The 12,610-nt window shown below is 46.2% G+C and overlaps 1 protein-coding gene across 16 annotated transcripts in view; it reads left to right on the top strand.

The window, feature by feature from the left end:
* Positions 1-12,610, top strand: part of CAMK2D (calcium/calmodulin dependent protein kinase II delta) — a 251,290-nt gene that overhangs the window by 216,127 nt on the left and 22,553 nt on the right. For 9 of the 16 annotated variants that reach the window (XM_055144153.1, XM_055144146.1, XM_055144145.1 and 6 more), the window contains 2 exons: positions 1,848-1,889; positions 4,200-4,248. In XM_055144153.1, coding sequence (XP_055000128.1) covers positions 1,848-1,889; positions 4,200-4,248 — 91 coding nt within the window. The remainder of the gene's footprint in view (positions 1-1,847; positions 1,890-4,199; positions 4,249-12,610) is intronic. The other 7 variants (XM_055144158.1, XM_055144151.1, XM_055144157.1 and 4 more) reach the window with 1 other exon arrangement.

The following is a 12,610-nucleotide window of genomic DNA, read 5'->3' as shown; positions in this document are numbered from 1 at the left end:
GATAAAATCGGTTCATTTCCCCCGTCACCGTTTGTGAAGGCAGTTGGCAGTGTGTTTCTAACATGAGACTGATCTCATCCCATTGCTGACCCCCGTCCCGGGCGCCGCGGTCGCGCCGCAAAACTACTGCATGCCGCCTCGGGAGCACAGTCGAATGCGCTTTGGTTGCCCTTAGCTCTGCCTCTGATGAAGCTCTCGATTATGGGTACCGCGGCACCTCCTCCCCACTGCCGAGCCAGACATCGAGGAGAGCTAAGGGGTTATTGCTAGGCAACAGCCAAGCAGACCTTATTCAGAGTTCTCTCCCTCTCCCTCCAAGGCAGCTGGGCTTTGTGCAACCTCACTTCCCGGGACCAAGAGGCACTGAGGATGGGTAGCTTTTTGCCTGTCTTGTTTCCAACGATCACTGTTTCACTTTCATCCAGAGAATGCCAGGGGATAGCACTGAACTTGGAGTTACCAATAACAACCAATGTGTCCCTTCCAAATTCACAAACAACTGAAGTCAGTTTCATATTTGAAGGTACTGTGAGGTTAAAATTCAGAAATCATTTAAAAAGAAAATTTGGATACCAGTGTTCAGTCACTCACCTCCTATAACGTTTTTTGCAGTTGAGTTGATATTTTTGTTTCTAATTTTTTTTTTATTTTAAATGTTTTTTTACTGTCATCTGTGCTGTCTGTGTGTTGCTGGTTTTAGCCAGAGAGTTAGCATAGCAAGTAAGGCTCTTGCCTTGCACACAGTTGACCCAGGTTCGATCCCCGGCATCATATACCACATACCTGTCACTGCCAGGTATGATGCCAAACAAACAGTTAAACAGTTATCAGCTAGAACAAAAGGTAATATTGATCATATATCTATCCAGGGAAAGAAAGAAGAAATTCTAGAGTGGAGAGGGTGCTTACAGCTGGAGAAACTCTCAGTGGGTTAGAGGAACTCTCAAAGCTGTGTAGACACAGGAGGGGATTTCATTGTTTTTTGGTTTGTGGGTTTTTTTGTTTTGTTTTGTTTTGTTTTGGATTTTTTCTTTCTTTTTTTTATGATTTTTGTCTATTTAGGATGATTTTGTCAATTTTCCAGAAGTATATGATGGGAAAACTATTTTCTTTAGGGAAAAACACGACTTTACAAATCTTCTGTATGTATAATTCAGGAAGAGGGTGTTTTCTTTCTGGCATGAATTAACATGGCACTAAACAGGAAAAGCTCTCCAACTGTAGTGATACTTTTATTGATCCCTTTACAAGGGCTGTTTAGATGTTCCCGAGAATTCCTTTTAGACTTTGCCATTTCCCTCTTTACGGTATCTTTTCTTAGATGTGACCCAATGCTTCGAACTTTTCTCTAAGGGTATTTAAGTATATCTCAGCCATCATCAGTCTTCCAAGAAATACAGTTTAACAACAACAACAACAAAAATCTTTCGAAGGAATTGGCAGCGTTCCCGGGGAGATGTGCTCCTTGAGGTCGCTGGCCAGTTTTCCCAGGGACACGCAGCAGTAGGGTCCTCGTTAAAGAGGACAGGGACATTCTCTGTGGGAGAGGACCTTGTGAAACAGTGAGTGCCTCTTTGGGTCTCCAAAGCCTGGTCTGTCTGCACCCGGGTCAGGAATAAGGTCTTTTGCATGCTGCTGCGGGGTGGTGCGGGTCCTGTCTCGCGGTCTCGGCCAGGGAGAGCTGTCCCCAGACATCTGCCGGCTGCAGCTTCTGACAGTAGTTTAACATCGCTTCAGCGCCTCACTCTCACGTGTTGTCAGCTGACGCCCTCTGCTCTGTCCTTCTCCCTGGGAAGAATGTACTTACCAACGCGAACTGTTTCTTTCTCTATTTTGTTCTCACTCAGGAGCCCCAAACTACTGTAATCCACAACCCTGATGGAAACAAGGTATTCAGAAAGAATCAACATCCTCTTGCTTTCACAAGATTACACATCTCATCAAAACAGCCCATGCGAGATTAATCCCTTACCCCCCCACCCAAAAAAAAAAAGAGAAGAAAAAAATATTTGAAATTTTTTTTTTCTTTCCCTAACACACTTTTCCTCTGCACCTAATCAATCTAGAACTCTATGTGTATTTCTTGGAAAACAAAATGAATGAGCTCTTAAAAAAAAAAGAGTAAAGAATACCTAATCCGTCCAGTTCTGGTTCAGCAGTCTTTGTCGAGATGACTGTGTATCTTAAGCAGCTCCTCTGATCCTCTCCCCCCCGTGCCCGTCTGTCTGTGCCATGTTCTGTCGCTGTGTTCTGCATGCCATGTGAGAATTTCTTGCTCTATCTAGCATTCAACCATCTTCCCAAATACCAACTTGAGTTCCTCTTGGCATTTCTGTTTAAATGTCATGATGTTGCTTTGAGTTTGATTTATTCTGTTGGCCCCGATGTTTGTTTCTTTTAGCTCCCATTATTGATGTTTCTGTTGTTTGGCATGAACTTGAGAATCGGGGAGTTTCACCTCTGGTGAAACAGGTTTGAGTTACATGCATTTCTGTAACAGACATTTTTAACTGCAAATACGGGAAGAAGATCGTAAAGTTGCCCATTGATTGTTGTGGTTTTTGCACAACGTGCTAAATCACAGTGTGAACAGGTCTGTAAGAGGGAAACAGACATTTTCTGAATATATTTCATGTTTCTGATGCATTCCTTCTCAGACAGCACCTTTCGGGGAGAGGAAAAATCCTAGAGTCTTGCTTCTCCTTAAACTCTCAAAACCCACGTTTCCTCTGGTTTAACACTTAGTTGATCAGAACTTTTAAATCATACAAGGGAAAACCTAAGAGAGTTACGTTATTTAGAATGAGATTTTATAGTTGTGACACTTGAAATGTTCTAAGCCCCTGAAAGCCTTGAGGTAGTCGGAAGCATGACAGACAAGAACAGTTTTTTCTTCAATGTCGTTAGCAAGTGAAAGAGGAAGCATAAGAGCTGACGCGGACACGTTCTAGCTTTGTCGTTTGTAAGAGTTACTGCATGATTCTCCCTGCTTACGTGCCTCGGTTCATTTTTACAGTGCATGGGTTTACCTTCCTCTGGAGCTGAAATTTTAACACCAGGTCACAATGAGAGGTGCATGAAGAGCCTGGCTTTGGTTTTTTGTGTGGATGGAGGCTCCGGGTACATCTTTGATTCGTCTCTCCCTTTGGCTTAGATACTGGATTTGCTACTCATGTACACTGACTTTTATTTTTTTAAATATTGAATCCCTAAAAAAGTACACTGGTTTTTTGTATCGTTTCCCAAATTCTGTTTTGCATCAGTGAACTCACAGTTACTGATTGACAGTCTGCTTCCATTTTTTTCCCCAACAACAGCCTTTTATCGGAGAATAAAATTATGCCTGTTTATGACTGTTACCAAACTTCTTTGCTAGAAGCATTTTGTTAGCATATCATTAGTGGGAAAATGCTTCCCAAAATCTCAGGAATTTATCTTACTACTAGTAGTTAAGTGTCCTTTCTTTCAAGTGAGCATACTGATGTTGAACTTCACAGATAACTTTATAATGAAGTGACTGTCCTTTCATTCTGGTATTGGGCTTCCTTTAAATTCACATTCTCCATTAAAGCCAGTTCTAATTTAGAAATGAATGGAAAACATAATTGTCGTTGGATGTAAATCATGTAACTCTATTGTTCTCATCACAAACACGGAAATCTTCTTAAAAGCACTTTCAGTTTATCTCAGCTTAGTTCCTTTGTCAAACAATGCAGAGAAATGCTCTCCACAAAGGCCCACAGACTGAATTCTGTATGTGATATTAAGTCACCCAAAAGAAGGACTATTTACTGATTAGTTGGAATAAAAAGTATTTTATTCTAAGGCTCAAAGTCATTAGGCTACCACATGCAATTTCTCATAAATACATTTTTAAATCACACCTAGTGGGCCACTGTGATGCTGACAGTGCCTTGCACAGTTCTTAAAGTAAGTTGCAGACTCCAGCTCTTTCTCCAAGTCACCCAGGATTTATCTTGTTTCCAAGATCAGGCAACCAGAGTACCTCTTTGATTCTTTGAAACGTTTGTGGCATTTTACTTTTGTTAAAACCATGGCGTGTATTTGTCCATTTGCATGTCAGTATATGCTCACAGCCTGCTGAATAATTTTGCATGATATATCCATCACTCACCTGTGGTTTTATGAAAATATCATATCGCCATTTGCAACTGAAAATATGTTTTTCTTCTCAACAGGAGTCAACTGAGAGTTCAAATACAACAATTGAAGATGAAGATGTGAAAGGTATGATTTAAACTGGAAATGGAAAATTCTAACTCAAAGCTTGTGTTTGTCCCCATAAGATGTTCTTTTTTTCTCTTTTAAGGTAGTCACAATACATGGGATATTCTACCACTTTATATACTCTCGAAAATGAGTGATGGCAGGGAAGACAGTTTCAAATTGCATAAGCAATACACACAGTTATGAAGCCTGCCCAGAGAACAGTTTGTATTCCTGAATGCAGAGGGGAACGTTTGCAATGGTCACAAGTCATGGCAGAGTCCTGTCACATGAGGCAGCTTCTTACCCTCAGCTAGTGTGCTGTTCCCACGCTCTCCTTCTCAGCCCCTATGCTGAATTCTGGCCAGTTCTGTATGCATACATGCGTGCCATCAACTTCTTTCTTTTGGGCTTCATGACTGTCTGAATTTTGCTTCATTTGACACTAATCTATATACTGAATTATAAAAAAAATCTATATACTGAATTATGAAACTACAGTTTCATAATCTATATACTGAATATAGTATATAGAATATGAAACTACAGTTCCGATAGGCCCCTGGTGTAGACGCCATTCCCAAATAAATATATGATGACAAGAAAATGGGTCCTTGAAGAAGAAAGGTAAAAGCAAGTCAAAGGGGCCAGGGATGGAGCTCCACACGAGGGCACGTGCTTCGCATGTGTAATGGAGTCCAAAATTTGATCTCCAGACCTACAATCAAAATACATGAAAGGGGGCTGGATTGATAGGATAGCTTACGGGTCAGGCACTTGGTCCCCCAAGTCCCACCAGGAGTTATCCCTGAGCACTGCCACCCGGTGTGGCCAAAACAACAACAACAACAACAACAAATAAAAGTGAAATTCAGAGAAATCAGCTGTCCATTAATGATACCTTATGTGGCAAGATGATTTATCTATTCCTACCACAATGGGCTTTCATTCTACAAGTGGAGTAGTACACAGTCTTGAAAAAGTGTATCCATTCGTGGCATAGAAGAAAGAACCTAGAAATTCTCAGGTGTAACAGCAGACCTCGAAGGGAATAATAGGTCCCAGCTACAGGGGGGAGTTACCAGCTCCCCCCTCCCACACCCCCGAGCTCTCCTCCTTTGTTGAACTGAACAGCCCACCCTGTAAAGTGTAACCACAGTACTTCCTGCTCTGACCGAAGGTGGCTGGAGGTAGTCGGCCATTTCTGACAACTGAGGGCTTTATTTTGTAGGTCTGCTCATCCCACTCTTGACACTGAACTAAATTTTGAATCGAAGCCCTCTGGTGCCAGGCTCCTTTCCTTTCCCAACTAACTGAAGCGGCTGCCCCAGCGAGCTTCTCCCGTGATTCCGCATCCGGCACCCTCTCTCCACATCCGTTCACTCTCTCAGCCAGGCAAAGGCTGGCCTTGAAGAATCGGGAGGCCAAAGGTGCCTGTGCACGAGCCGCCAGGGAGCCGGGCTCTTCCCAGGCCCCCGTGCACCGGGTGCAGACCCCCCCCCCCGCCCCGCTGTGCCCAGGGCCGTGCTGGGCAAGTCGGGGTTTCGGGTGGCCGCTGTGCCTCCGTGGCTCCTGTCTCCCCCCTGCATTTGCCCTGTAGACCGTAGCCTCACACAGCAAGGCAGTGCTCCTCCCAGGGAGGCCAAGTCCGCACCCCAGGTGCTCGAGAGAGACACGTGGTCCAAGTGGCACTGAACTCACCGCACAGTGCTCCAAGACAGCCCAGGTGACTGTGTTCTTTTCTCTCTTTCTCGGAGTGTGTGGTGGCCCTGGGCAGTTCAGTGGGGAACATACTGTCTGGGATTCCCTTCTCCTGTGCCAGAGCCCCGCAGGGATTTAACTGCCTTCCCAGGTCACCGGTCGAGCCCCAGGGCTGCGTTGCTTCCTTCCTTCCGCGCGCGCGCTCCGCTCCCGCCCTCCGCGGGCTCCGCTCAGAGGCCCTTTCCCAGGCGCTGCGCACCCGTGCCGCCCGCAGGGGCTCCCCTGCCAGGGACCGGCATCGCCTCCTCTCTGCTGCAAACACAAGTGAGCACCTTACAGAGGGGCTTCGTCTCTGCTCTGCAGGGGGACGTGGGTGGGGCTCTGGGCGGAGAGGCCCCTGTGCGGCCGCTGCCCGTCCGTCCGTTTCCTTTCCGAGTGGCCCGCGGTTCTCACAGTGCTTCTCCGCTCTGCGCACTGGTCCCATCCCAAGCGCTTCTGACAGCGCTGCAGCCCTGCTCCCCTCTGCACCCCGCGGGGCTCCTGGGGCTGCTTGGAGACCAATTTCTCTGCCTGAGTTCAGGGCAGTCCCAGGGACGCCTGCTGAGGGAGCATGACTGCAGGACAGGAAAAAGATAGAATGTGCTTTCTCCGTGGATGCCCTTTTCTTCTTAGAAACCTTCAGCATTTAGATGCTGACACATTCTCCTTCCACGGGACCCGCAGCCCCATGCACGTGGGTCTGTAGAACCCGCTTTTCTCTCTTTCTCTCTCTCTGAGATGGAACACGGACTGGTGAAGGGGGGGTTCCGCACGCCGCTTTCTAATCTGATGGCACAGATGCGACCCGGGACGTGTCCCAGCTGTGCCGAGGTGGCCGTGCCCTTCCGCATGCAGCCCTGGTAAAACAATTACTCTTGTCGATTGCAGGTCTTGACCAGCTGTCCTCACTAAGCTTTAACTAGCAGCTGGCCGGGTGGCCGTGGGCGTGGGGGCATCTCGAGCTCTGTAGCCGGGGTCCTCCCGGCCGGGCCCCATTGGAAGAGACTGTCGTTTCGGTGTGTGGCTGAAGCCACAGTTTGCCGCCCCTTCTAACCGTACAGCGCCAGCAGGACGGCGGTGGGGTCCACCCGAGGGGCTCTCCCCCCGTGCCAGAGTGTGTGCATGCGGCAGCTACGAAGTGGGATTCCGGGGCGCCCTCGTGTCACCTCTGTCGCTCCTGCTGCTTCGGGCATCTCCCTTCAGCCGCTTGGAGCTCTTGCTGCGTTTCATCTTTGCCGTCGGCCCAGCACACAGCCGTGTGCCCCGGACGCTGCGGGACTTCTTCCTGGCTTAGCCCCTGCTCTGGCTGCCAGCTTAGGTGACGGAATGGCAATGAAGCGACGTGGAACGTGGGCAGAGGCAAGCCCCCGGGATGGCCTCACCTGCAGTGCCGCTTCACTCTGAGCCTCTCGTGAGTCCTTGGCGACTGCGGTGGGGACGGACAGCGTGCCCGCCGGGCCTCGGCCCCCGCCCTGCCCCCCTGGAGTTCTGTTTCCGGTGAGAGCCTCTCGCTTCTGCTTCTGGGTAGGTCTTCTGGGGTGGAGGCTCGGGGGACACCGGTCTTCTGCAGACCCCATGGCAATCTGCACCCCCAGCCTTGGTCTTTCTTGCATGCGTGTCTCGCTTCGAGAGAATCTGCACACCAAGGACCTCGAGGATCTGTCCGGACTTTGGATGCTGATGGCGTTCCTTGGGGTGCCAGTGACACCAGAGACCAAGGGAGACCTTCTGGCAGGTGTCTGACCCAAGAGGGGAGTTTCGAAAAGGTTTATTTAGAGAAAGTCTTGTCTCCTTGTGGGTCGACCTTGAACTCGGGATCAGTGACTTTGGAAGAGGCGCGTGACAGACACCATGTCCCAAATCAAACGGCTTCATTCTCCCTGCACTTCCCAGCTCCTTTAATTCGCCTCCATGCACAGGACCTTCTGCTGTGCCTTTTCTCTCTGGCTTCTTGGTTTGTCTCATGAGTTTGTCACCGAAGACAAAATAAAGGCTCTGAGCTTTAGGGAACCCAAACCTGTTTAACTAAACAGTCTGTAATCAAAGCAAATGAAACCGACTAGCAAAAATTTGCAACTACTCCTTTGCTCATAAGAAAACTTACAAGCTCATCCTTAAAATAATCGTCTTTCTCACGTCAGTTTCTGTAAATGATTTTTTTTATTTTTTTAGCAAGTTCACAAAACTCCGGAGACCATTTTTAAATTTCACAGCAAAAATATAGTATTTTGTAATTAAATACGGTACCAATGTTTAAAAATATACATTGTAAGTATCTTTGGCACTTTCCGAGTCTCACTTGAGAATTTTAATAATTAAGAGTTTGTATTACATAATGAAGGAAAAATGAAAGTAATCAGATTCACAATTATGGTAATCAAAATCTTTATTAAATAATAGCTCATTTGAATTCTAACATAGTTGCAGATATACTGAATATAAGACTTTTTTTTTTATGGACCTACTTTTCCCATTATCTAGCAAAAACAATTGAACGTAATAAACTACTAAGTTCAGAGGTCAGAGCAGCTCTTGCCAGAATCTGACTGGGTCTGGATTCTACAGAGTTTCTGGTTCTAGCCTTTATCAACTAGCCCAGCACAACTTACTTATCTTGTCTGTGACCAGAATTCCCAGGGTCCAGAATTTAGAGCCTGAAATCCATACACACTGGTAGGAACTTTTTCCTCCCCTATTTTAACACTAAAAATATAATGATATCTCATTTAAGTATGTGCAATCAGAAATTATAGATCTAATAAAGTAATTTTGTCCAAAGTTGAATGCAGGAATAAACTGGTACTATTCTAGGGGGAAAAAAATAATGTCCACTGTAATATGCGAAATTTTTCATGGCATTAATGATCTATAAAATAAGTTATTTTAGATGCATTCAATAAGAATAATTATGGAATTGTACTCATGTTCCTGACATTTCTATATAAATTAGTATCTAAAATTACTATTTGATATCATCATGCATTTCTATGGAGAAAAAATTAATTCTGAAATTATTCAAATAATTACATTAGTGAGAGAACTATCTCCTTGGCTGAGCTTGTAGTATTTCCAACCAATAAATGTATCTAGCAAGTATATGAAATTTTATGTCTGTGCACTTAGTTATTCTTCTTGTCCGTGAAAGGGGCCTAGTTTTTCTGTATTGTATTTCTCCTATAAGCCCTTTGATCTGCTCAAGACAAAGTAGGTTGTTAATTCAGAAAAAGCAATTAGAGTCTGGGACTGGAGCGATAGCACAGCAGGTAGGGCATTTATCTTACACACAGCCAACCCATATGTTCGATTCCCAGCATCCCATATGGTCCCGTGAGCACCGCCAGGAGTAATTCCTGAGTACAGAGCCAGGAGTAACCCCTGTGTATCGCTGGGTGTGACCCCCCCCCAAAAGAAATAGAAAGCAATCAGAGTCCCGGGTACTGTCAACCTTCTAACTAGCTATAGGTCATTCTCTTGCAGACACTATGTTAAAAAGATAAACTGAACGTTGAGACTCTGGGGGGGCTGGTGGGAGAAGAGGCATTACTGAGTCAGGAAGCTAATGGAAGACAGAGAAGTAAAGGATTATATTTTTGCATCTGGAATAGTAGTTTGGTTTTTTGGTTTGGGGGTTGTGTTTTGTTTTTTTGTTTTTGTTTTTGTTTTTGTTTTTTTCATTTTCAACAGTGCAACCAACATTCTATGCACCAACCAGAAAAGTAGACTCAGGAGGCACCCTCCACATTTCCTTCTCTTGGAAGTCTGGGAAACCCAGAGGTGATTCTTCCTGCTCTTGTACCTGCTTTGTGTCTGGCTGGCATCCCATAAAGCAAGGAATAAATGTCATTAAACACTTGACAAAGACACACCGAGTTTCAGCTGCACATAACACATTTGATTCCTAAGGAAGAGCACTGTATTTGGAGTTTCTGGATTCAATTTGGTTTTACACAGACTTTGCCAGCAGGGCTGGAAGGGGGCTGCGGTGCCAGGGATCAAACTTGGGGCCTTAAATATGCAAAGCATGCACCCTACCCTTCTGCGCTATCTCCCTGGCCTTGTTCAAAAAAGATTACTAGATGCTTGTTATGCACTGCAGATAGGTAGACAGGGAGAAGCTTAGCGTTCCCAAGCCTCCAGTGTCACTTTTCTTCCGATGCATTTCTCCCACACATCCTCCTCATTTGTACAGTTAGCGACTTAGGTGGTCTGCATTTCTTTATTCTTTGACTATGTATAGTGTAACATTTTCCCCTTGACTAGTGTCTAGCATAGTTCTCCAGTTCATCTTATGAAAATCAATCACACGGTTGGGTGAAGGGATTAATTACTGGTGTCTCTGTGGTTTAGATCACTTTGGTAAGTCATAACTAGCTGTGCTAGGGCCCTATCATCCCACTAATGACTCAGACCTGGTAGCTGCAGAAAATTTAAACACTGAATGGTTGGTTTGATCTCCTTAGAGGAGAACAGGACATTTCAAAACTATCATCATCATCATCATCATCATCATCCCATTGATCATCGATTTTCTCGGGCGGTCTCAGTAACATCTCCATTTGTCCTAGCCCTGAGATTTTAGAAGCTTCTCTTTACTCATCCTTCCCAACAGTGCCACATTGGAGGCTCTTTCAGGGTCAGGGGAATGAGACCCATCCTTTTTACTGGTTTTGGCATATGAATACGCCATGGGGAGTTTGCCAGGTTCTCCGAGAGGGAGAACTAGGCTATAAGATGTCTTCGAGGCCACATGCTTCCAGGGGCTTGGATTTATAGTCTCTGGATGTTGGCCGTTGATGGGATTACATGGCGCCAGGGACTGTTTCTGGGTGTGACCGCCTAGCTACTGGAAAATGGGGGATCTGGGTGGAAGAGGCCCAGTCCCAATCCGAGCAGGCTTGGAGATCTCAGCTCTGGGTCCTGCACACCTGGGTTCCTCTGTCGGTTCCTTCATGCGTGAGGCCCATCTGAACGTGTGAAGAGGGGCCTTGAGCATGACTATGGCTGGGTTCCAGAGGTCTTCGGCTGCCAGGGCTCTGCTCGGGGCGGGGAGGGAAACTCAACCCACCCTCTCCAAGGGGCCCTGGTAAAGAGAGCCAGGCAAGAGACTCAAAACTATACTCAAATTTAAAGTTCCCAAACTATCTGACTGTATTTTTTTAAAGACTAGAAAGGCAGGGTGTGTGTGGGGGGGACTGAAGGGGGCCCCCAGGAGCTCTAGATGCAGGGTATAGAACAACAATGTAGCTTCAATTTCCTTTCATTTATTTATTTTATTTATTTTTTGCTTTTTGGGTCACACCCAGTGATGCTCAGGGGTTACTCCTGTCTCTGCACTCAGGAATTACTCCTGGCGGTGCTAAGGGGACCATATGGAATGGTGGGGATCCAACCCGGGTCTGCCACATGCAAGGCAAATACCCTACCCGCTGTGCTATCACTCCAGCACTCAATTTCATTTTAAGTGTCAGTGCGCATTTGCACCCTTCTTCTTCTGCCTCACCTCCACAGTACCCTCAGTACCATCCCCAACATTTTAGTCAAGCTTCATCATTCCCATCTGCCCGTCTCTACCCTTCTTTCATGTCCTTGTGTGCAAATACATAGGTGAAGCCAAACTTGAATTCTGATCCATTCATCTGAGCACTTTCGTTGTTTCCTTCTATCCCACACCACGCCCCTTGCTGTTAGAAAACTGTCTTGACTTAAACACGCACATTTTCCATTTTGAAGCTGGTCACAGCTCAGAAACTCCACTTCCTCCACTCGGGTCCAGCGGGCCACCACCTCTTGCCGGGGGTCCTGATATGGCTTCTAAGCCCTCCTGCCTACAGCCCATTCTCAGCACAGTAGTCAAGGGCGGGCTTGTGCCTGCAGCACCTGGCCTGGGTTAGACATTAGTAGGACTATTCAATGGGAAGAGGACACACAGTTGGTGCCAGACCTACTGTGTGTAGCAGCCGCTGCCTGACTCCAATTCTTGAAAGGGCGTGGTCACAGCACACACTCTTTCCTCACTTTGCTTTCCACAATGTAGGAGCTAAAGACGATGACCAAAAACCATCCTTTTAAAGAGTCCCAGACTCCTGTGTGGCAGGCAGCTGTCTTAGGGAGGCGCAGACTGGGTTTCCCTACTTAATTCCAGCCTTCTGGCTATCAGCTACTTAATCCAGCTGTCACTGTCACTGTCATCCCGTTGCTTATCGATTTGTTCGAGAGACCAGTAATGTCTCTCATTGAGAGACTTATTGTTACTGTTTTTGGCATATCCAATACGCACTGGTACCTTTCCAGGCTCTGCCTCGCGGGCTCCATACTCTCGGTAACTTGCCGGACTCTCCGAGAGGGGCGGAAGAATCAAACTCGGGTTGGCTTCGTGAAAGGCGAACGCCCAACCACTGTGCTATCGCTCCAGCCCTACTTACTTAATCCAACAGCAAAAATAATCACCTTGATATTGAATGGTTTCTTATCCTCTAAGTGACAATTTCTTAGCGTTCAACATAGCAATAATGAAGCAAGGTCATGTAGTTAGAAATAATGTTTAAGTAGCTACTCCATGAGTAGGTCAATATGCTACCAAAAGTGCAGAAAGCCTGAAAAGTCCTCTGGTTGATTTGAGCCTGTGCCCCCACCCAGGGAGCCA

Source organism: Sorex araneus, chromosome 6, assembly GCF_027595985.1.
Source record: "Sorex araneus isolate mSorAra2 chromosome 6, mSorAra2.pri, whole genome shotgun sequence".
NCBI classification, from domain to species: Eukaryota; Metazoa; Chordata; class Mammalia; order Eulipotyphla; family Soricidae; genus Sorex; species Sorex araneus.
This window is presented reverse-complemented; position numbering and strand designations above follow the sequence as displayed.